Source organism: Lepidothrix coronata, unplaced genomic scaffold (genome assembly GCF_001604755.1).
Source record: "Lepidothrix coronata isolate B3197 unplaced genomic scaffold, Lepidothrix_coronata-1.0 Scaffold172, whole genome shotgun sequence".
NCBI lineage: Eukaryota > Metazoa > Chordata > Aves > Passeriformes > Pipridae > Lepidothrix > Lepidothrix coronata.
In genome coordinates, this window is record NW_016690352.1 from 784,596 (window position 1) to 807,826 (window position 23,231).

Below are 23,231 nucleotides of genomic sequence, written 5' to 3' on the forward strand. Positions count from 1 at the left end.
TAGAGTCTTTTGCAGAGCAAATAGCCTTCTGAATTTTGAGTTGGGAAAGAAATTTATTTTGTATTCTACCTGCTCATTTGCATTAAGAATATAAAGTTATGGTATAGTTTCCTGTGAGAGCATAGGAAAGGAGGAAAATGCAAATTGGTTAGCTCAGTTAAACAATGATATGCTATGATTGCTTGAGGGAAGTTATTCCAGGTAGAAGATATTATCTGTGTTGATTCCTGAAATAAAGGACCTTTTTAATATGTATGTAGAAGATACTTTTGTTTTGCTGTCTTTCTACTGGCATCAATATCCAGTACTTTTGCAGCCGTGCTTCATTACAGCTTAATCCTATAGTAAGGAAAATGGCAAGCTTTGCCACATAAAGTTCTTTTTAAAAGACAAATTGGCTTTTAGTCAAGGAATTAGATCTGGAGAACAATTTGTATTCAATTTCTGCATTTCTAAAGGCTTTGACATGCTTAACTCTTGTTCAAGTGCTATTTTGGTAATAGTATCTGAAGTTTTAGCCAGCTGCATGTCTCTGTGCCTGTTGAAATCATTCTGGATTGTCAGATTACCTACAGTATCTTCTGTATTCCATGAGCTTCCCAAACAGTTTCCTGAAGGAGTTCATCCTTGTAGCCTTGTTGGAGCTAGTGCTGGCACAGAGATGTTACAGGCACACTCCTGGGAGGAGAGGAGAAAGTTTTGACAGGCTAGACTTACATCAGCTTTTGCTTCTGTGGACAGCAAATACTCAAATAGTTGTGGTGTTAAGTAACTGGCAGGCTATTTGTGCAACATCGGGGTATCACTAACTGCTGACAAATGGCTTTCCATATCACTTTTTGTTGTAAAGTTTAAATGACAGAGTGAACTTCTTATTATGTTGTGCGGTACTTGCAGCATATGGAACCACTTTTTTCTTTAAGGTTAAAGTTTTTTTGGACAGGGGAGTTTTAGCAAAGGTTATACATTACTGCTTAGCAGAATGTGATTTGTGGTCTTTAAGAAGTTTACTTGTTTTAGCGTTGTTACAGCATGGCTCAAAATAATGTTTTAGTCAAGTAAATGAACACAAGTGGCATGGCCACTTGAAATAGCTGTGCTGGATATTGGTTAGGGACTAATAAGAGCTTTTGATTTTTAGGAGAAAATTAGGAGCTCTTATATTTGTGTATTTTCTCTCCTCTTCCTCAGAGGCTGTTAACAGTGTCCAGCTAAATGAAGTTTAACCTACAGTATTTCAGTCATTAGTTGCTATGGAAGAGAGAAGAAAACAGAACTGCAGTATAAAATATGTCAACTATTAAAGGGAGCACAGAAAATACTGGCTTTGGTTCTGTAAATCCTCCTGTTTGGGAGTTTTGTTTTTGTTATTTTAGTACATTTTGTACATCTATTTACCAACTGAAAGCTTCGGCTACTGGAACTATATGTTGAGCTAAATGAGGCTCAGAACTGAATGGACTGAGATGCTGCATCTGAGCTGCTACTTCAAATGGAAACAACATTCTTGCACCTCATTAGACCTTTATCAAAAATATTGATGGTAGAAAAATCAGCCTTTGAAAATCAAAACTAGTTTTGACAGAGAGTCAGAAGTCACAAATTAGAAGTCTCAGATGTTCACAAAATACTGAAATACTTGCACACATCAGTATGTTTGCTTATATACTTTGTGTTCACAAGTATGATCAGGAATATCTTTAACATGGATTGAAGTTGGCAGCTACTAAAAATGCTACCATAGCTTGATTTCTTCCTTAAAACATAACTGCAAAGTGTAGTCTGTAAATTTGTTTAGTGTGCCTTGAGAACTGTAATATTGCTTGGAATGCACTAGGTTAGACTTTGATCACAGTAACAGTTGTTAACATTGGCAAGAACTAAGTAGAGTCAATGCACTCTGTGCCCAACTGCTATAAAACTTGAACTTTCAAAGATCTCTGGTTCCCTGTGGCATATACAATTTATTGTTGGAGAAGAAACATAAAGAGCTTCCCTTTTGCTCCTGCCAAGAGAGCAGGATTATGTAGTGGGATTTTTGCCTCAGATCACCTGTATTCCTCAATGTTTCTTCTAAATAATCCATAGTGTTCAAAAGAAACATTTGCATCTTGGGAGAATATAAAATTAATTATATAACTGTTTCTTAGATGATTTTTGTTTAGCTTAGCATTACAGAACAAGCATGTAATCTTTCTTGTAAAAGCAGTAAAGTTGCCTAAAAGTGTTAGCTGTGGCTTTTTCTCTTTTGCAGTCTACACAGTAGAAGTGTAAAAATAAGCTTTCTAGAATCATGTGAAGTGTTTTGAAAATTGTACTTGATTAGTCTGTGACTAATCATTGCATTGCCATGTTATCTAACGTGTCAGTGTTTGAGACATGCATTAATCTGATTTCTATACTGAGCAAATAACTAGTAAGGTATTAATATAGTATTGCTCTGAATTGTTATTCTGGATCTTACACTTAACTGTTACATCTGTATGAAGGAATTCTGATTTCTAGGATGGAACAAAACTATAGAGGATATTCGCACCCATAAAGTAACCCATGAATTTAAATAACAAGTTTATAAGAAATAAAAAACAAGTGAAAGTACCAAAATGTTTCTACAGTTTTGCATCCAACATCTCTACCAATCAATTGCCATAAGTTTGATTTTGTTTTTCTTTTTTTTGCATCTCTCCAATCCATAATGCTTCCTGTGCTGTTCTTGCACTATCTGTGAGACAGCAAGCAGCAGGTTATAGACATGTGTGACAGCTAGTGATGGTTGAGCTCACACTCGGCCTCTTTCCCTCAGCCAAAAGGGAAACTGGTTTGGCCCTCTTTTTTTAATTTATCCAACAACTAATTTGGGGGGATAAAATTAGAAGAATTTATGTTTCTTAAGATTTGCAACATTTTACCAATATGGCTGAAGTTAGACAGAGAATTGATATTGCATCAACTAACTTTGCTCAAGGAAGCACTCCAAAAACGTAGTATTTGATGTGCAAAAATGCTGTTCAATTTATTAAAGGCAAAAAATCCTGTGGGGGAAAAGCTATTTGAAAAAAAATCTAGTTAATTTAGCTTTTGCAGAATTCCTAATTTGAAATTCTCTTTTTTTGTAATTCCACTAATTTTTGATCACAGAAGTCGCCATTGTGATAATCTAGCTTGACTTTTGCCTAACATAGGCCATAGAACTTAAATTTAGGTCTTCAGGGAGAGATAAAGTATCACTAATTTTGGAAAGATTTTTTTGGGGTGCTCTGTTCTCACCATTTTTCTTGTCTTTACTCATATGTCTAGCAAAGTAATGCTCTTGGGATATTGTCCATTCTTAATCATGAATTGAAGTGTCATGGAGAATACTGTAAATATTTTTATTTTTACTAGCTGAAGAAAGATTAATTATACTTACCGGTGCAGATGTTGATCACCTAACACATGTAGCCCAATTTGGTTTAAAAATTATAGTCTCTGCTTAAATACGTATTGATGCTGATAATTGTGGTGTTCACTAAATAAGTAGGTCTGTGAGGACTGGAGTTTATGACTAACTCCCTAAGAATTTGCATGTTGTACGGGCTTTTGTTGCATGTAAGGAAGCCCTAGTTAGGAACAAGGTTTTTCTTGCAGTTGAAATACTCATAATGCCTCCAGTTCATGTGACTTCTGTGGTGTATTGTTGGAGATGAGCTCATGAAGCATCTTCTGCCCTTGTGGAATTCTTCCTTTGTCAGGCTCCTCTGTCTGGCTGCTTATCTTGTTATAAAAACTTGAAGAAACTTAATGTCTCTCAAAATTTCACCACCACCACCACAACAGGCTTGAAATGCTGTTAAAAGATTTAAAATACTTGAGAAGTGATACATAGATTTTAATTTGTATATTAAAAAACCCACTAAGGATAATCACTCCTAAGGAAGAAAAACACTTAGTTTGAACTCTAATACGGACCCTTTAAAACATTGTGTTTCACTCAATAATGAGCAATTATTTAAGCAAAACAAAAAAATCTTCAAAAGGTGATGGGGAAAAATTGTAGATATTAAGTACACCCTCTCTGAATGTAATCTTAAAGCTGTAGTAACCATTATATTGCCCATTTGACTGGAAAAGTTGCACTTTTTGTTGTTGATTCAACCTTCTCCCATCTCTGCTCCAGAGTTTAGTGTATGGGAACTGTATAACAGTTTGTTGGGAGGAGTTACTGCGCTCTTATGGAACAATGCAACAGAGCAGATGCAGAACATGTGTCAGGGCCTCTGATCCCAGGGTTGTACCTATGAAACAATGACCAAGACTGAAATTATTGTATCTCCTTTTGTTTCCCAAGTTTCCAGTGATGCTGGTATGCAGTTAAAGCTAATTTGATCTCTGTCCCAGTACAACTGGCATTTCTTTCTACACAGTGACACAACTTCAAAATGGAGGAAAGAAAGCCCCAGTCCAGCACAGTTTGTCAGCTGATAGGCAGGGAAGCTTCCTAAGAGGAAAGTGGCATGGGCTTGAAGTTCCCCCTGAGAGGATACCCTGAACTTGAGCTTCCAGATAACTGAATTTTTGTAGCCACTAGCAAGTTAGTCAGTAATATATATTTCTTCTTAGAAAGAAATGGTCATGCAATACCAGATGCTGCTTTGTCCTGTCAGATCTTCAGTGCATTAGATATGAACTGAGATACTTCGCTGGATTGGGTTCCCCAAGCAAGATGAGCACACAGATCCCTGTTTCTAAAACCTGACAGGTTTGGGTGTGAGCCAAGTCGTGAGCTTCTCGGCACTGTCAAACTTCTGCACTTTTAGGTATGTGCAAAAGCACAGCTGACAAACTTTATACATGATTCCTTTTAGATCTTAGATTTAAGTGCCTCTAGGTTTTAATAACTGGTATATATAGGAATGAGTTTTGGATTGGGGCAGATGGTAATTGCATGAACATTTTTTTGGACCTACTCCATGAAGCTTTTAACTTCTTTATAGTGTGTTGTTTGCATTACAAACAATAAACTTAATGTACTTACTGGTTTATATGACAGTAACATTCAATTCTATTTCAGGGCTTTTGTTTTACCACTTCAGATATTTGGCCTATTACAATTTTCAGCACAGGAATATGTTCCTGTGATCTTTTCGTCTTGTGAAGTTAGACTAATTCTCTCTTCTCTGCAGTTTCTAGCTGTTAATAAGTCTTGTTTGAATAGAGTCTCGAGTTATGGTATGTCGTTCATATTTTAAATTGTAAATGTATCCTTTATTTGAGGATGTATATTTAACATTAGTTTCATAGTAATACTGACATGTAATTCTAATTTAATTTTTTTTTAATATTCGGTTGAAAACAACTTCAGTTCACATAGCTTAATTTGTGCTTATTATTAAAGCAATGCATAGAATTTTCTGGCTATTGCAGCCTTGTTAACTAGCCATTATCCAGTATTAACTGCTTTTCCAGAATTCCTATATACCGTTTCTGAAAATTTGACTCTTAGAAATGCAAAAGTATATTTTAAATGGAGAGAAAATTTCTCTTTTTTTTAGTTGATTTCACTAGAGGACTCACTAGTACAGGAAGTAAAGGACAAAAAGATTCAATGAATGGAATTTAAAATTAGGAGAAATACTCACTAGAAATATTAAAATATTAATTGCCCTAAACTTCATTCTATGCTATAAATTCAGTTTTGAAAACCTACAGTCTTTTCTGGTCTTGTTACATTCCAGCAAGGGGCATTTTTAATATATTCACATTATTTTAGCAATATTGTCCAGAAAATAAATAAGTACTATCAGTAAGAATGGTGAAATTGTAGAATTGTGGTAGAAGTGGTAACAAAAGTAAAAAAGGGTTTATGAAAAAATCTTTCAATATTCTGGTCATCCTTGTACTGTTAAACAAATCTTAAATTTGGTATTGTTCAAAGTCTTCTAAATGGTTTTACAGTAATTACACAGGAGTGCTAAAAGATAGAAATTTTTTTGGAGCAAAAGTATACAGTTTAACAGCTTCCACTCAATGGAATGTATCAAAGCCAGAGTAAGTTCAAACTTTTAGCAAGGTTTTTTGGTTTCATTTTAACTCTTTCTCAGTAAACAGGTATTACTATATTGCAGATTCTTGGAAGACTTACCAATCTTGTCTGTTTGTAAGCTGGCAGCAGCTTACAAAATTGTACAGTATACTGTGGTGTCTTGCCTTTTATCATGAACTGTCTAGTCAGCAAAGCTCTTGAATTTCTGCCCCACAGCAGGTTCTTCCTTCCAGAAGGAGGTTTGTGGGCTGTGAGGACTTCTAGAAGCAGTGTTTTATCAGTCATCTTTTGAAATTTCCTTAGGCATGCTGAGAATAAATTGTTTTTAAAGCCATCTGATATGTAATCTAAATGTAAAATGTCTCAGATCAGTTCTTCAAGTGAAGAACATGGAAAAAAAAAATCAGTAGTAGAGATAAATTGTAATAGCCATTAAACTCTTGTAAGTTTCTCTTGCAGAAGAAGTATAAAAGTATTGTCATTGCTAAATTCCTCTCGATTCATGTAGTTGCATTTTTGGCTTGGAAGTTTTCTGATTTTGTCTTCTTTCATGAGGAGCTGCTGATATGTAGGGGTGGATCAGAATGCTTAAAATTCCAAAAACCCAAACTGGGACAAACCTGGGGAAAACTATGTTCTCTGGACAGGTTATGAGACTTGGTAACACTCCATGTTTATCTTGGAGCTCTGCAGTTTCTACTGTACTTGATACTTGCTCTTCATGAAGAATTCCTAACCCTGTCTTTGTTCTTTAAGGTCGGCAATGTGGGAGCAGAAAGAACCAATTCATTGTCCCATTCTTAATAGGAAAAAGAAAAAAAACCAAAACCCTAAGATTAGTTGCTTCAAAAATAATAAATAATACAAAGAAAGTAAATAGTTTTGACTGGCACTTATGCATTGATTAATGAGTGAACATATTTTCTTTTTTGGAGAAGCTTTCTAATGCTTGGTTTTCACAGCCCCTACTACAGTCATTCTATTGAATGCATAATTTGGGGTGTACCTTAAGGAACTGCAGTTTCTATGCTGCCTGAATAACTTTAATGGATTTGCAAGCAGCTGGCAGGTCTCAGTGCAGATAAGTCAGGTATCACTGATGAGTATGTTTGCTAGCAGGTCTCTGCAGGGATTGGTTCTAAGATCTCTAGTGTACATCTATACTGTTAAACAATGTGGAAGACAATAACGAGCTGACCTAATTGCAGCCTTCCAAGTACCTGAAGGGAGCCTACAAGAAAGCTTGGAGAGAGACTATTTATAGGAGATGTAGTGACAGGACAAGGGGGAATGGCTTCAGGCTGAAAGAGAGTGGGTTTAGATTAGATATTAGGAAGCAGTTCTTTACTGTGAGGGTGATGAGGCACTGGAATAGGTTGCCCAGAGTTGTGGATGACTGATCCCTGGAAGTGTTCAAGGCCAGGTTGGATGAGCAACCTGGTCTAGTGAAGGGTGTCCCTGCCCATGGCAGGGGATTGGAACTAGATGATCTTTAAAGTCCTCTCCAACCCAAACCATCCTATGATTCTATGATTAAAATACACCCAAAAACCTACAGGCAGTGTAAAAAAGATCAAGATATAATAAAGCACCAGACATCAACACAGGACAATATGGATTGCCCTTCAGATTAGCTTCAAAGAAAGGAGTAATCTTCTGAGGACAAATAAAAGCTGTGTAATTAACACAAAAGATAAACTTTATTTCTTGACAGAAGGTGAGGAGGTCATCTAAAGATGACATTGGGAAAGTAATAGTGGATCATGATACGCTAAAGGTGAGCTCCTTATTTGACATCGTGGCCAGATGAACTAATGTAATCCATTTTTCCACGTTCATGTGATCATTAAGAAGGACTAGAAAGGTTGCCTTTGTATTTAGCACAAATGTATTTAGTAAACTGTGTGAATATATTACTTACTGTCTCTAGCTGTAGACAGGATTGATGGAATATTTTATTCTGGTTTTTTTTCAGTAGTAATAAAATTGTTAAGCTTGAATGTTTGTTTTTGTTTTGTGAGTATGTCTGATTCAAACAAAACTTGAACTTATTTGGTCCTGTGGCCTGTGTGGGACAGAAGATCAAAACTAAATCATCACAATGGTCCTTTCTGATCTTAATATATTTACTATAACTTTGTCAGTTGGAGCTGAGAGTCATTTTTAATACTTCTGTGGTCTTTCTTCTAATAGTAACAATTTGAATGGTTTAACATAGTCCTACTGCTTCCACGGATACTAAAGGGATCCTGAGTGTTAATGGCAATACTGCCACTGGCCTGCTATTTTAGAAGAATAGGTGAAAAACTTAGGAAGTTGCATACCTCACCACGGTAAGCTTCCCTTTTCCTTTGCTTTCCTTTTATGTTAGACGTGGAACAGTAAAGAAACTCTGGGCTCTGTTACAATAGTTATTTGATTCATTTTAAATCCCAGAGTAGCACAACCTAGTTTTCCCAAATTACCAAAGAATTGTTGCTCACAGCTTTTGTAGCTGTTGACAAAACTGATTCATTCTCTGTTTTCAACTGTTCCTTCCATGAGATGATAATTAAATCCCTTCCCTCCTCACTTTCCAACAGTCTGTCTCTTGAATGAGTCAGTTAACTTGTATTCATATTATAAAGTTCCCTGGGTGTGAATAACCTCTAGCTTATCTGATTATAAACTTGATATTTGGACGATGTCTTTGCTTATTCTCAGTGTTCCTTTGTCTTCTCGTTCAAATTCAACACACTCTTGATTATTATCTGTGTGATTTGAGCAGTTAAAGGACAGTACACTGAATAGCGGACATTTTTGCAGTTGCCTTTTTAGGGATGTTGCTTCAAGTTTAAGTGGGCTAAGTATGTTCTTTTTTAATGTTTATGTAGTCGTCATCGTCCTCGCTGTCTTCACCACCATCCTCATCGCAGCCTCAGGTTAGCCACAGCAGAACGAAGGCTTCTCCATTGTGTCACTCTGCATCCCTCTCCTGGGCCAAACGTAATCATGTAGGTCCTGCAAAGGCTACCAGTCCGTCAATCCGTCTTCGTCGTTGGCGGCCCTTGATACGCCTTCCATCTGTTGGGCTTCATTCTGTTGTAAGTGTAGTCCATCTTCAGTCTTTTCTTACTTTGACACGACTGGCCTTCTGCCATGTCACTTCGGTCTTCAAGGCATCATTTTTTGTTGGGGTCTTTTCTCAACCATTCTTAGGATTTCTTTCTTCCTGTTTTTTTTTTCCCCCTTTCCTCCATGTCGGACAGCAAAAGTACATCATTTCATGCTTTGCTGTCCAGGTATTTTTGATTCAATACACATGCCAAATCATTTTCAAAGCATAGAGGAAATCTGCCTTTCATAAAGTGGCTTTTCTTTTTTTTTTTTTTTGCCATAGGCTCCACATCCAGCCTCTTCTTTTCACCTCATCTTCATGGCCTTTCATTTGGATGTGCTAAACCAAGGGGCTTCTAATTCTTTGTCACGTGATATGATTTCTTCTGTGTTTGAGACCTGGTTAAAGTTCTCTTATGCTAAACCTAGTCTCCTTTTATTTCATTAAGTCTTGCTTAATGGTCCCTGGGTATTTCAGTAAAGATAAAATGTTTACTGTAATCCCAAGGGGCTGGTTACTTTCTCAGTTGACATCTGTTTCTTTATCCAGTTTGTAGGCATACATTCTGGTTTAAGATGAAGACATTCTAATCAAAAAAGCTTGTCATCAAATGCTTATACTTTTTTTCTTCTTCACTCACAGACCACAAATGTATCTTGAAAATCTGGAAAAAAAATTACGTGCACGGAATAACCAATATTTCTAAACTGTCCTATGACCACCAACAGAACTGAAAGGGTCATTTTGTTGTATTTCATCCTGCTTTTAAGGAGTGATCACACTTTCAGTGTGCACATATATAAAAAAAATCTTGATACTTAGAAGTGAATGGTCTTAAATACAAAATTGGGACTTGATTTTGTTTTTATCATTCTTTGATAATGACCACATTTCACCTGTGTTACTAGAAATTCTTCATTGAGGTATATGGATCTTTTACTGAGGTGAAATAACTATTTCTGACGGTGGTCCATTTTCCTTTTCATTCATTCCACATGTGGAAATTCTTAATGTTTTACTGCTATTAAAAATTAGTGTCAAATGCTTCCATTTCTTTATAGATTTTATATTTTTATCCTGATAAATATCTTAGGATGAGACCTCTTCCCAGACTCCTTTCTCTTCATGCGAATGATAATTACTATTATGAAGTACCAAGCTCTCTTGTAGTATTCAGAAGTATGGAACATTCTTGATGTTATCATTTAGAGCTAGTTAAATACCTTGAGATTTGAGGAGCCGTGGAGTTAAGCACAGAGTTAAGTTCTGTCCAACTCATGCTTCTTCCTCCCCCATTTAATACTTATTTCATTGACATTGACAAACATCTGACATTTTACCTGGGGATTCTGTTGTTTAGCAAAGCGTGGAAAATTCTATGACGTATTTCTATAATTTGAAACTGGATTCTTTTATGAATTTGACTTTTATAAGCTTGTTGTTAACAAAAGACTTTTTGATAAAGACTTGAGCTTGAGTGTGCCTGCCTAGAATGAAAGCATTAATTGACCATGAGTTTACTTCAACAATAAATAAATGATGACTTATCTAAAGATGGACGTCACAGCATAACCTGTAGTGATTATAGCAGAGAACAAGTAGAGAGTTTTAATTACTTCAGAAAATGTCTAATTCAACTCCTCATCCATTGGCAGTGAGCATTTGCTTTAAAAATGTTTTTAAAAAATTATAAAGTAAATAGCCTTCAATACAATTCTATTAGGCAAAACAGAAGCTTTCCACTGAAAAGTTTTAAAATATTACTCCTTAAATCCCCTGAGACCCTGTCTTCATCTGACAGATTAAAATTGTAAGGCCTATATGTAAAGATTTATCACTGAATACTATCTAGTTTGGTATCTGTTGGTAACTCCATTGCTGTCATCTTTACACTTTTGTATAACATGCCTTTCCAAGAAAATTTAAGAACACACAACTTAGATGTAAATTAGTTTAATATGCAAGAAACCAGACAGCATTTTTGGCAATAAAGCTGCCTCAGGTGGCTTGATAAAATTTGAATGACAAGGTAGTATTTATTGTCCTATCAACAAATGTTATTAGTACAGCTCTGATCATTTCTGCTAGATGTACAAAGAGGCTGAATTGGTCTCAGTGTTGTATTAGACCAACCTATGAGAAATATATGGGCATTCTAATATTGCTTTTATTGAGAAATCTGTGCTCTTCAAGGGGGAGAGGGGAAAACATGCTGTATATTGTGTTTAAAATAGAGTTGAACTTTCTCGTAGTTCTAAATACATTTCTACTACTAAAACATTGACAGATAGGCAGTAGATTGTTTCAAAATTTAGAGCGAAAGTCTTAATGCTGGGAGACTCTCTTTATGCTCCTTAAATAAAAGCACTTTCCCTACTTGAAAACTTTCCTTGACTTCAGTGGTGGTTGAGCTTGGATACAGGTGCCCACCAGGCTGCTTTATCACTCCCCTTCTCAGCAGGCCAGGGCAGAGAGAAAATAAGATGGAAAAAAAATTCGTGTCAAGATAAAGTCAGTTTAATAAAGCAAAAGCTTCACATGAAAGCAAAGGAAAACAAAAGGTTTATTCTCTACTTCCCATCAGCAGGCAATGTCCAGCCACTTCCTGGGAAGCAGGGCTTTAGAATGCATAGTAGTTGGTCAGGAAGACAAATATCGTAGAAAGGAATGCCTGCCCCCCTTTTCCTTCTCCTTTCTGTTAGCTGTTATTGCTGAGCAGATGTCAGATAGCAGGGAATATCCCTTTGGTCAGTTTGGGTCAGCTGTCCCGGCTATGTCCCCTCCCAAGATCTTGCCCACCCCCAGACTGCTGATGGGGGATTAGAGAGACAGTGTTGACACTGTGCCAGCACTGCTCAGCGGTAGCCAAAGCACAGGTGTGTTTACCAACACCTTTCCAGCTACCAATGCAGAGCACAGCACTGTGAGGGCTGCTGTGGGGAAAATTAACTCCATCTCAGCCAGACCCAATATGCCTTTTTAGAGTAGGTCTCCAGATGAATTAAGAACATACAATAGGAGGAAAAAAATCGAAAACACTGTCCTAAAATGTTCTATACAAATCTGATAAATTGCAGAAGTGGCGAATTTTTAAGCTCATGTAACAACCTGCTTCATTAGTAATGTTGACTTTTCCTGAATCCTTGTCATTTTCTCTTGTTTTTTCCAGCTTATCTGTTCTTTTAGTATCTTTGCTTGCCTTTCATTTTGCTGCCTTTTATATTCAAGCTAATTTCCTAATTCTGTGAATCTTTTCTACGCTTTTCAAATTTGAAAACATGCTCTTTGTTTTTTCACATTTACTTTCTAAATCAGACTGAAGTTTCTGTTCTTTAAAGAAAAAAAACAGGAAATACCTATTTAGAGCAGCATACTGCTGAATACTTCCTCTTGCTTATGGATCTAAAATGTGTTTGTGTATTTTGTATCCAGATATTCTGATCCTTGATAGAACCTGTCTATGAATTTCACCGTCTTGCTTGACGTCCTCCCATTCAAAATCAGACACTACTAGTCCAGTAGCTTGGAATTGTACCTCACCTAAAACTTGCATATTCTAGCTGTGGTTGGTGACATAGAGGTAATAAGCTCGAGACAACTTGTCTACCATGGCAGCAGACCAGAAAAATACTAAGGCAAAGGAACTTCTTTTCCATTTTTGTGCCAGCACTCAAGACAGTCCCTCAGCACCTTTCTCACAGAAATTCTTACTCATTATTCTGGGCAAGGGACACTTTGAGCTGTGCATGTTCAACTGTGAAACTCCGGAGCATTTCAAAACCATAAACTCACTGCAATATATTGAGCATGAATAGAGGTGTCACTGTTTCGTAAGAATGAGCCAGAAATAATCTTGCTAAAACTTGTGATCATCATTCCAGTGGTCTTTGTTTTAATTGTAGTACTTCAGCCAAGATTCAAATGCCTTTCACAGTCTTAGACGGTATATTTGCCCAAGCATGTTCCATGCCACAAAATGGAAAATACAGGCACCTAATCTACCCAATAGCAATTGCATCACTTTTTCCATCTAAACCATACGTTGTGTAAACTTCATTTTTGGATATGTTTTTTTTTTTGCTTCTCGTAACTCCTTGTCAGTGAATTTGTATATTTAAACTCCCAAGGTTTTCCTTCTCTTAGACTGCAATTACTTTTGTCATGATTTTTCAGTTGGATGTATCTGAAATTTTTTATTTCTCAAGGTTCTGCAAAATTGTCTTTTCCATATCAGTCTTTAGTGCTCTTCTTCCAGAACCCAACAGATTCCTGATGCCATTTTCTTGACTTAACACAAGTGGTGGTTTTTTCCTTTCCCAGTCACTACTTGTATTGCAAAGCATCTACTAAACTGGTTTGTGAGGCTTCTTGCTTTGTGCCTTTCTCTCCAAAGCAAGTGTAAGGAAATAGTAAAAGTACAAGATTTAGTTGGAAGAAGTTCCCAAAATCTGTCATGTAACATCGAATCTGCTTTTATAATGTGGTCTTTCATAAATTTTAAGCAGGATGTGGTGAAGCTTGTTCAGTAGATCCCTGAGAGGAAGACAATTTTTTTTTTTCCAATTGTGAGTTTGTCCCAGAAATGCAGCTTTAGGGAAAAGAAACTGGTTACACATCAAATTTTATAAAGTTTTGTTTTAACTTAGCCACATTTGAAGAACAAAGGATTTCAAATGTATGAAAATTGAATATTTTCTTTTAGATTGGGATAATGGTCTAAGTGCATTACCAATATAAGTTTGAAGAATTATACTTGATTGGACAGGTTGATATGATTAAGCAAACAGTGATATGGGTTGTACCATTGAGTTTCTGAAGTTTAGTGCAACAACTGGAAAGAAGACTGTTTTAGTTCATGAGGAGAGTTTCATGCAGTAGTGAAAGGTAAAATTAAAGGAATTTCTCAGTACAAGAAGGAGTAGGAAGGATTGTTGTTTATATAGTAAAAACTTCGGAAAGTACCATTGTAATTACGAATTTGAAATTGCTAGTGAAGAATAGAGGAAGGAATGTAGATGTTCTGTTTCAATAGCATCAACTAACAAGTATTGACCTGAGACAAGTCAATTAAAATTGACTTCTCACAGCAGTCAGCAATTGTTTATTATTTAATTTGAATGTATAGGTTAGCAGAGAAGGCAGTCAGATCCTCTGAAAAACTGGGACTCGGTCATTTAAGTGCTTTTAATGTGGTATACAAAATTAGAGGGCACGACAGCCTTGGCTGTCACTTTTGTATGTGAGGCTGGGTATTCATGAAGATATGCTCTAATATTTTCATTGAGCATTAGCTCAGTTACTTGAATAAAAATTACAGTTGAGATGATGTTCTCAGAGCCATCACTTTGAGTGCTAAACTTTCTGTATTTTTCTCCTTTAAATCACTTTCAAGGCTTCTGGTCTTTATTTTTCAGGATGGATTTTCTTTTGAAGAAGTAAATTGGAAAAGTGATGTCTACTAACCCATACTACCAAAACTTATTTCTTATACTAAGGTTGCAACCATAACAAAAGTTTCTGTAAGCTGTCCAAGATGCTGGTATTTGTCCTCTTTCTGTCTTTTCTGGATGGGAAAAAAAATATGAATTTTCTTCACTGTGTGCTACGGCACTTCAGAAGACTTGAAAAATGAGTCTTGAATCCCACAGGTTAGTTCCAAATCCTGATTAGACAATCATCTTATTTAGACTCCTGTGTCTTTCTCTTTCTTTGTGGTTTATACATACATGTGGTCCTTCAAATCTGCTGTCTCCTTTTGCACATTAAGTGGACTTCTAAGTGAAAAAATCCAGAGGAACAGGTCATTGCAACAGTTGACTGATGTTTGTGTTACTGAGGTCTTTGACAAGAAGGACAGTGAAGAGAAGATCCTCTAACTGTTCTAAAAAATACTATGTAGTGATAAACGCGCAGACAGACTTCTTAAAGATATGTTCTCTTGTTCTCTTAAGCACTAACACAGACAGTTTTTATTAGAAACTTGAAAACTTGGCCAAAGGTGTAGCTTTTCAAGGAGACCATAAAAGACATCTCCCTGGAGCTGACATTCCCTCTTTTTTCCATTCCTTTGAAATTTAAAATCTTCTGGTTCAAGTGTTAGGATTTCCAGAGCCTCCCAGTGAAGTAAAAATTGGCCTGACTAAGCTTCTTTTCGTGTGGGAGGTGTGTGTGTTTGTGTGAACATGCACACATATGTTTAGTTTTTTATCTCTAAGGAGGGGAGAGGTGTGGGGATTTTGAATCAGATTGATCACATTAGGAAAGTTTAATCCAGTTACTTGTTTGCCTAAGTTATAAGCAACAGGTTTTTATAATATAAAGTTTTAGGTCATCATGACTGTTCAGGCCCTCTATGCTTATGATTATGCAAATAATTCTCTGTCAAAAGTACTGAAATCCTAATTTTTCAAGAAATGTAAAAGATCTACTTTACTACCATCTAGACTAGATGAAAAGAAATCACAAGGGAAGGAGAATGCCTACATTAGAACATATGGTAGAAACTTTAATGATGGCATGGTACTTTCATTCTCTCTCTGAGGCTGGGGAATTAAAAATGTGAAAACACAACATTTCTCACGGGTTGTGTCAGTCACAAAATGAAAGCATGTTATTTAGATTAGTAATGTACAAAAACTCAGCAGGATTCTATAGGATTCTGTCTCTAAACTCTATGAAAAGTTAATCATGCTTTTTTTTGATGGCTTCCCTGTCTGTCTTCTTTCTGTATACAGGCTCAACATTCCAAGCATGCCAATTGTGTCTCTCTATAGAAAGGGTGTTTATTAGAATTTGACAGAGAACCTACCCTCAAAACGGTCAAAGGGGCAACTATATCTTGGCCTAAGTGTGATCAAAATCAAATCCTAACATGTCAAAGTCCTTTGAAATAGCGATACTTTGTGCTCTTCTACTTCATGTCACTTTGAGCCCAGGTAGAGTACGTTCAACTTTTAAATGCTAAGCCATTTCCTTCCTAAAGTGAGACTAACTGGGATGGTCTTCCCCTAACCCTGAAATTCCTTAAGCCTAGATTTCTGAGTTGGTAGGTTTAACGGATAAGTGAACATCTGTGAATTCATATGCCTACGAAGGGAATTAGATGACAATGTGGGATTTTACAAGGATGCTCAGCTTTGCCTGTCTGCACATTTTTGTAGCACCACAGTTCAGATGTCTTTAAAAAGTTGGTTGATCGGTGGGAGTAACAACAAGACTCCACTGGTTGTTAGCTACTGTCTTGTGTGGTTTTCAGGAAGTTAGAAAACCTGTGGTCCTTTGAAGTTTGCAACTGGGGTATCCAAGTTATTGTTTTTCCTAAGCCCTGGCTCTATTTGGCCTTTGTAAAACAAAATTATCAAGAGCCATTTCACTTAGACTGCTTGGAGTTCTGGTGGGAAGGTCCTCTTGTCCCTTTGATAGCTGCCTCATCTTCAGTGGCTGGAATGTTCTTTCTCCATTTTAGGCTCTCTGAAGCAGTGATGAAACAGGGTATTTGGGCCTTTCACACTTCAGCTGGTCATGGAGGTAACTCTCAAATGAGAGTGAGGGGAGATTGTGTGGGGTTTTGTTTTATTTTTATTTTTCTCTCATTTAGAGCTTGCTACATAGAAATTCTGTAAGCTGATGGTGGTTCCTCCTTAATGTTGTGTTCCTTGCCCTTCTTGATGTATTAAAGGACTTATGGTGACTTCTTGTCCTTTGCTTTATTGTTTTGGTTGTTTGCTAAATTTCTTCAGTTTATGCTATTTCAAGTCTTTTCTTATGACCTCAGGAAGAAGGAACCTTTAACCCAGTCTTGAAAAGATGATGCAATTGTAAGATTCTACAACACATTTTACACTCTAATCTGTTTCCGGCAAATTTTTACACTTTTGATCTTTTAAGGGTCTTTAGCAGTAATTACAAGATGAAAGAAAATGGCATGAAATGTATTTTCACACAAGTCAGATTCTTGATAATGAAGAAAAACTGAGGTGCTTTCTCCCATTCGCTCAAAACAGTATCACTTAAAATTGTGGATTGAAGTTCAGATGCAGACTAGACAGAATGATGAGGAATTAACACCATCAGTTGCTATTGAACACAACAGTGGTGATGCTCCTTTTGGCTCAGAAGTTCAAAAACCACTGCTCAGTGGATGCTGGGAATGTGTGTTCGTGGAGCACTATGCTGTGCATGCCCAGTGTTCTTCTGAAAAAACTTTTGCTTGCTCTGGTTGGCAGTGCAGTACTGAGTTAGATAGATCTTTACCAACTGTAATCATTTTTTATGTTATGCCCCTTCGTGCTGTTATGCACTTCAGTCCTCTCTGGGTACAGCTACAATGATGCCTTTTTGAAAATTCAGTCTAGGCACCTCTGGTTGTTTTCTTTCCTCCTCCATCTAAGATGTGTAAGCTGTTTCTTTTGATTGCTTGTGAAGAGGGAACAGGTTAACTCAACCGTGCTTGGCTTATGAGGAAAAAATATTTTGACCAAGTGAATATTTTCAGTTCTAAAATATTACAGGTTTCAGAGTTGAACCCTGCATCACCTTATTGTGGGAGATGGGTTAGTGAAGAAGTTGCTATTTATATGAATATCTATTTTTGATGTTAATGTATTTGAGCTGATTCTACTTTTAATTCAGTAATGAAAAATAAAGCTTTTGTGTAGAGCTGTAATTGGAAATAATTCCAGATATTTTACTGCATGTATTCTTACTGGTCTGTGCATTGCAGGCAGCTTCTTCATATTCCAAAATGATCTGCCCTGATTTCTGCCATGCTGTATAGATCGAGACTCACTTGTGATTTCTCTCGTCCAAGTGTTTTGCATATTATGATGATATGTGCTCATTAACCATATTGTGATACGAGTTTTAGTGAACACAATTTCTTTTTTTTCTTGTTTTGTCTTGCAGGCACCAAGTATAGATGAAAAAGTAGATCTTCACTTTATTGCCTTAGTTAATGTAGGTGGTCATCTCTATGAATTGGGTAAGAACACCTTTTTATCTGCCCTCTCCATTTGTTTGAAACAAATGCAAATAGTGATGCTGTTAACTGTCAAAGTTTAGGAGAGATTTCTTGATGTTATATAGGGCTGAGGTTCTTTTCAGCTGCATCTTAGGGTCTGGGGGTTTCTGTCAAACAATTGCAGCCTTCTTCCCCTTATTTTTTTTCTTTTTGGTTCTCTTTCCCTCAACTCCCTCCTATTAAGATAAAATGATACAGAATACTAGACTGCCTTAAAACTTCTGTTATCATTTATAAGGACAGGAAGCAAGAAAAAATTGATGAACACTCAAAATTTCAGAGGAAACTAGTTATATTTATGTTCCTGCATTGCTTGTACTAAATTAACTGTATGCTGCTTTAGAAGTGTTAGCTGTACTATTAAGTAGCATGATACAGTTTAAACTGAAAGTGTGTAGTCAGGGTACCGACAGATATTAATATTCTGCAACTCATTTGTAATAGGCTGGTCATTTGTTTCCCTCTACTTTTTTGTGGTCATTAGGCCATTCACTGTAGAACAGTAGTCTTTATTTGCTGAATTACAGCTTTTTTTCCCCCCTTCAGATTGTGTAGCACCTCAGTTCTGCTCTGATATTCTCTAATGACTCCAATCTTAAATATGTTGCTGGGCAACTCAGTTTTGCTGCAGGCTGTTCGGAAAACCAGCAAGTACATCACCATTTAAAAACTGGTCTTAAATTCGCTGGTCTTTCCTATCATAATTTTTGCAGTATTTTATGGTTATAACATTTTCATCGTTTGAAAATCAACATGTAATTAAGCAATGCCCTTACCTAATCACAGTCTGGGGCATAAGTGGTATATCAGAAGTGCTTATGTTAATATTAAGTTGATCTAAGGGGTATTATAAGGGATTAGTTATGAACAATAGGCAAACATTTCTGTATTCTATGATCCTGTGTGTCTGTCAGTGAACTAGATCAAAAAGGTAAGTACTGTAGGATACAATATAAATGTTTTATGACTAAATTTCAAGGCATGGTGAATGGCTTGCTCTTCTTTCAGTGTGTGCTATTTCCATAATATGTTTTCATTGCCTATTAATTTACTCTGCTTAAAATGCAAACTACATACTCTGATGACCATGTGTAGCTATTTTCTGTAGGTATGATGCAAGATAAAATCCATTTGAATTTTTTTCTTAAAATTAAAAAAACAAATAGAAAAAGAAGAGGCATTTAGCTCTGCTGTACAGTGGAACACCAGTAGTACTATATTTTTGTTCTTAAAATAACTTCTTTTTGTACCAGCGGAAGGAAGCAAAAAAAACTAACTTAAAAGTAGGAAAATGGGAGAAGGTTTTTCAATTGATTCACTGGCTTCACTCATTGTGGGCAGTATGTGGGCTTTGGAAGGCAGAAAATGCTAAGGAAGCACATGGATGCTAAATGCTTGTGATGTTTTTGCCATAGAAAACACGTTATTTATAGTCACATGAAATTAAAATGCTGTTCTGCCAAGATGTATGTAAAAAACCCCAAGAATCGAATCAAACTTAACTTGCAGCAATTCAGAGCATTCATTTCTGTTTCCCTGGCATTTTCTGAGGGTTTTGCATTGTTGTATCTTCAGTCATCGTTGTTACAGTAGTGAACAATCTCTTGCTCATGCAAATCCAAAAGTTTGGAGTTTGGAAGTATTGTCAACTTTGATGGCATCTTTGGAGAGGGAAAGGTCTTTTACAGGGAGGACAGAACCAAAAGGCATTTTGGTCTAGCAAATACTGAGGATACCCTGACATATGTTTTCATACTGTTAACTCTTTGAAAGTAACCTTAAACATATTTCTATGAATGAAATTATTTTTCAAATGATGATAATGATAGCATTATTATATTGCAAATGGGAGAAAAAAAATAACTATGGCAACCCTTTTTAAATGCTATGAAAGTACATAATACTTAGAGCTACTGGGCTTGTTTGCTAATTTATTTTAAATGAGAGAAACATTTCAGATATGCCAGACTCTTCAAACTGGTAGGTTTGTTGCTCGGTTGTGTCACGGAATCCCTGCTCACAGCTGTCAAAGACCACAGATGTACAGCTGTCTGTCTGAGTAAATCCATCAAGCGTAGTGGAAATTTTTCTACTCTACTAGAAAAACTGAAGTACTATACCAGCAGTAAAACAATAGCAACTTACACCCTTGAAGTTTTCAAATAAAATATTAAAAAATATGTCATAGTTTGGATTATTTTTTTAATGTAACAGACTGTACATAATGATACTGGTTGAAGCAGTCAGCAGTGGAGGAGAGACAAGGGAAAAGCTAGCATGTGTGATACTTTTATGAAAAATAAGATAGCATTTTTGAAAGTGAAGTACAAAAAAATGTGTTCAAATAGTTTTAACTGGAAAAATGAAGCTTTTATAATCTTATAAATGTGCTGTTCAATCGTGCTTTGTCTTTCAACAGATGGGCGCAAGCCATTTCCAATAAACCATGGGGAAACCAGTGACGATTCCTTTTTAGAGGTAGGAATAGAGAACCTTCTTAAATGGGGTTATACAAAATTCCTGCTGTATTTCCACAAAATTTATAGAATACATATATATGAAAATACTTATACAAGTCTTGCTGTATTTATGGTTGGATGAGAAATAGAGCAAGTGGGATGGTAAGACAAAATTAGTTTTACTCAGTTCTAAAACCAGATATTTTGGAACACTCATGTTGTAACTGGATGACAGAGTATCATAACATAAGAAATGTCAGAAAGGTTGATTATAACAGAAATTCAGACTGACTTGTCTTCTGTGAGATTTGCATATACCCATGCTCCTTTCAAGTACACGAGACAATATAGTTTGATAGGTGTCATACTAGACAGAAGTTGATTTCCTTTCTGAGTCTTGCTAATAATCATTCTCTAGTTTCACAGCTTCTTTTGAGTGCTTCTTTTGTCAGGAGCTGTTCAGTTGAGAAATTAATTGGAAAGGGATACACTCGGGAGGATAACTGCCGTCCCCACAGCATGATACAAAGTTGAAGTTGAGAAAAGGCAATGCATAGATCTGACTGTTATGGTATCCAGACTAGATTAGCATTACAAAAACCCAGAAAAACTAAAAACAAACAAAAACCAAAACAATTTTATAGTTTAGTAGCATAGACTAATGCCTGTAAAGTTTGCATACAATTTGTGTTTGGACAGGGGGAGAAGAAGTTGGATAAAGTTTTCCTTATTTCATATGTAGCTTTTTTCTGGTTTACTGATAACATGTGTTCTCCAGATTGCACCCTAAAGCTAGATGAAGGAATTACTTAAGATCTTTCAATTACCCCACAGAGCTTAGATTCATCTTGAAACAAAGGAAAAATTTCTGAATGCAGAGGACTAGTCAAGGCAAACTTTAGAGATGCATTTAGAAAGACAAGCAACACATCTGTTGCAAAAAGTAATATTCAGTCACAAAAATTGTTTCTAAGGTTCTACATAAAACTTTTGCTTGTTTAGGCTGCCCATATGAGCACTGAAAATAATCTTGAATAGTGGTAACTCACCTCAGAAATACTGTTTATATAGATTTGTGACACTGTTTAGTAAACCTTCATGGAAAAGTCCATTTTGAGCATAGTTTGTATAAAGCATATCTTCATATTTCAGTTTTGGTGTTGTTTTTTTTTTTTAATTAATATGATTTATATTGGTTTTCATTTTGTATTTTTTCCATTTGTACTTTTTTCCCTAGGATGCAATAGAAGTTTGCAAGAAATTCATGGAACGTGACCCAGAAGAATTAAGATTTAATGCAATTGCACTGTCTGCAGCTTAAAAGCTTTTTTCAGTGAGACTATTGCAATGTATTGTAACAATAAACTGTTGCCATATGTTAATAGTACAAATTTTGATACTTCCCTAATGTGTTGATTAATTGTAGCATACATGGAATAAACTTTGCATTTGTCCTTGCTATATTTTGCTGCTTGTTCCTACAGCAACTTTGGGTATTTATATACAAGCATGCATTTTGTGCAAGATTTCTATGTGGTGGGTTTTTTTCCCTTCCACCCCCTTAAAATTTTCAGAAATTACTGTCTGTGATGTTTCATCATAATAATGATGAGCTAGTTCAGAGTAGGATTATTGTTTGTATCATTCACAGATAACATTCTGAGTGGCGTATATGGTATGTTAATGGGTGAAAACTTGGAATATGAGGCTATCTCCATCTTTTATTTGTAATGGTGCAAGAATATTATAAGAACTTCTTCAGGTGATTCAAATGACAAAGACATTTTTTCAGTGCATTATTTATAAATAAATATATGGAAGAAAAAAAGCAGAAAAAGGACTGTTCTTCCTGTTGGTGAGCACTAACATTTTAAAATTATCTTAATGTTTACATTTTGAATAAAACTTCACTTTGTTTCTCAAGCCTAATAATGTTAATAAATTGTCAAAAAGCTTTAGTTAAACCAATGTTTGCTATTTGTATATGTGGAAAAACAATGTGGATTTTTGCCCTGGAAAAGGCACATTAACTAGTTCAAATGGTAGGACTGTGGAGGGCACACACAGATGAATAGAGCGATGTGAAGTATCTCACCTAATTGAAATAAATTATAGAAAAGTAATAACTGTTGTAATGAATTTTTGTTTAACAAGAACAGAAACAGACTATAGATTTTAAGGTAGCCATGATGGTCATATACTTTTCTCCCCTTTAGGAATATCTATTGTAAATTTGTCAGGTGGCGTTACTGAATGCTGTGTGATACCCTTCCCCTGTACCATCCTTCTCACCTCACCCACTAGATCTTAAGGTGCTGTTGACCCATTTTTATACATGAATTAGTAGCACTGTGGTTGTTTTGGGTCTATTTTGTTGGTTTTGTTTTGAGTTTGTTTGGGATTTTTTGGCTAAGCAATCTTATGCTTTAGGATTCTTGTGAAGGTTGATTTTGGTTAATGTGCATGTTTTTTACATTCCAGAAAAATATTCCTTATTTGTTCCTTAGAAGTGGAATAATTTAGGTTTGCTTCCAGTCAAACCCGCTGCCAAAGGAAACTGAACCCTCCGTGTCCCAGAGAGTGCTCTCATTCTCTGTCAATTGTCATTGCAGGAAAAATGAATGGGGTTGTGCC

At 36.0% G+C, this 23,231-nt stretch overlaps 1 protein-coding gene across 1 annotated transcript in view; it reads left to right on the forward strand.

Moving 5' to 3' along the window:
* Nucleotides 1–22,720, forward strand: part of UCHL3 (ubiquitin C-terminal hydrolase L3) — a 41,343-nt gene extending 18,623 nt beyond the window's left edge. The window contains exons 7-9 of the mRNA XM_017830000.1: nt 18,024–18,099; nt 20,558–20,616; nt 21,835–22,720. Of these exons, the coding sequence (XP_017685489.1) occupies nt 18,024–18,099; nt 20,558–20,616; nt 21,835–21,918 (219 nt within the window). The 3' untranslated portion in view covers nt 21,919–22,720. The remainder of the gene's footprint in view (nt 1–18,023; nt 18,100–20,557; nt 20,617–21,834) is intronic.
* Nucleotides 22,721–23,231: the final 511 nt, after the last annotated feature.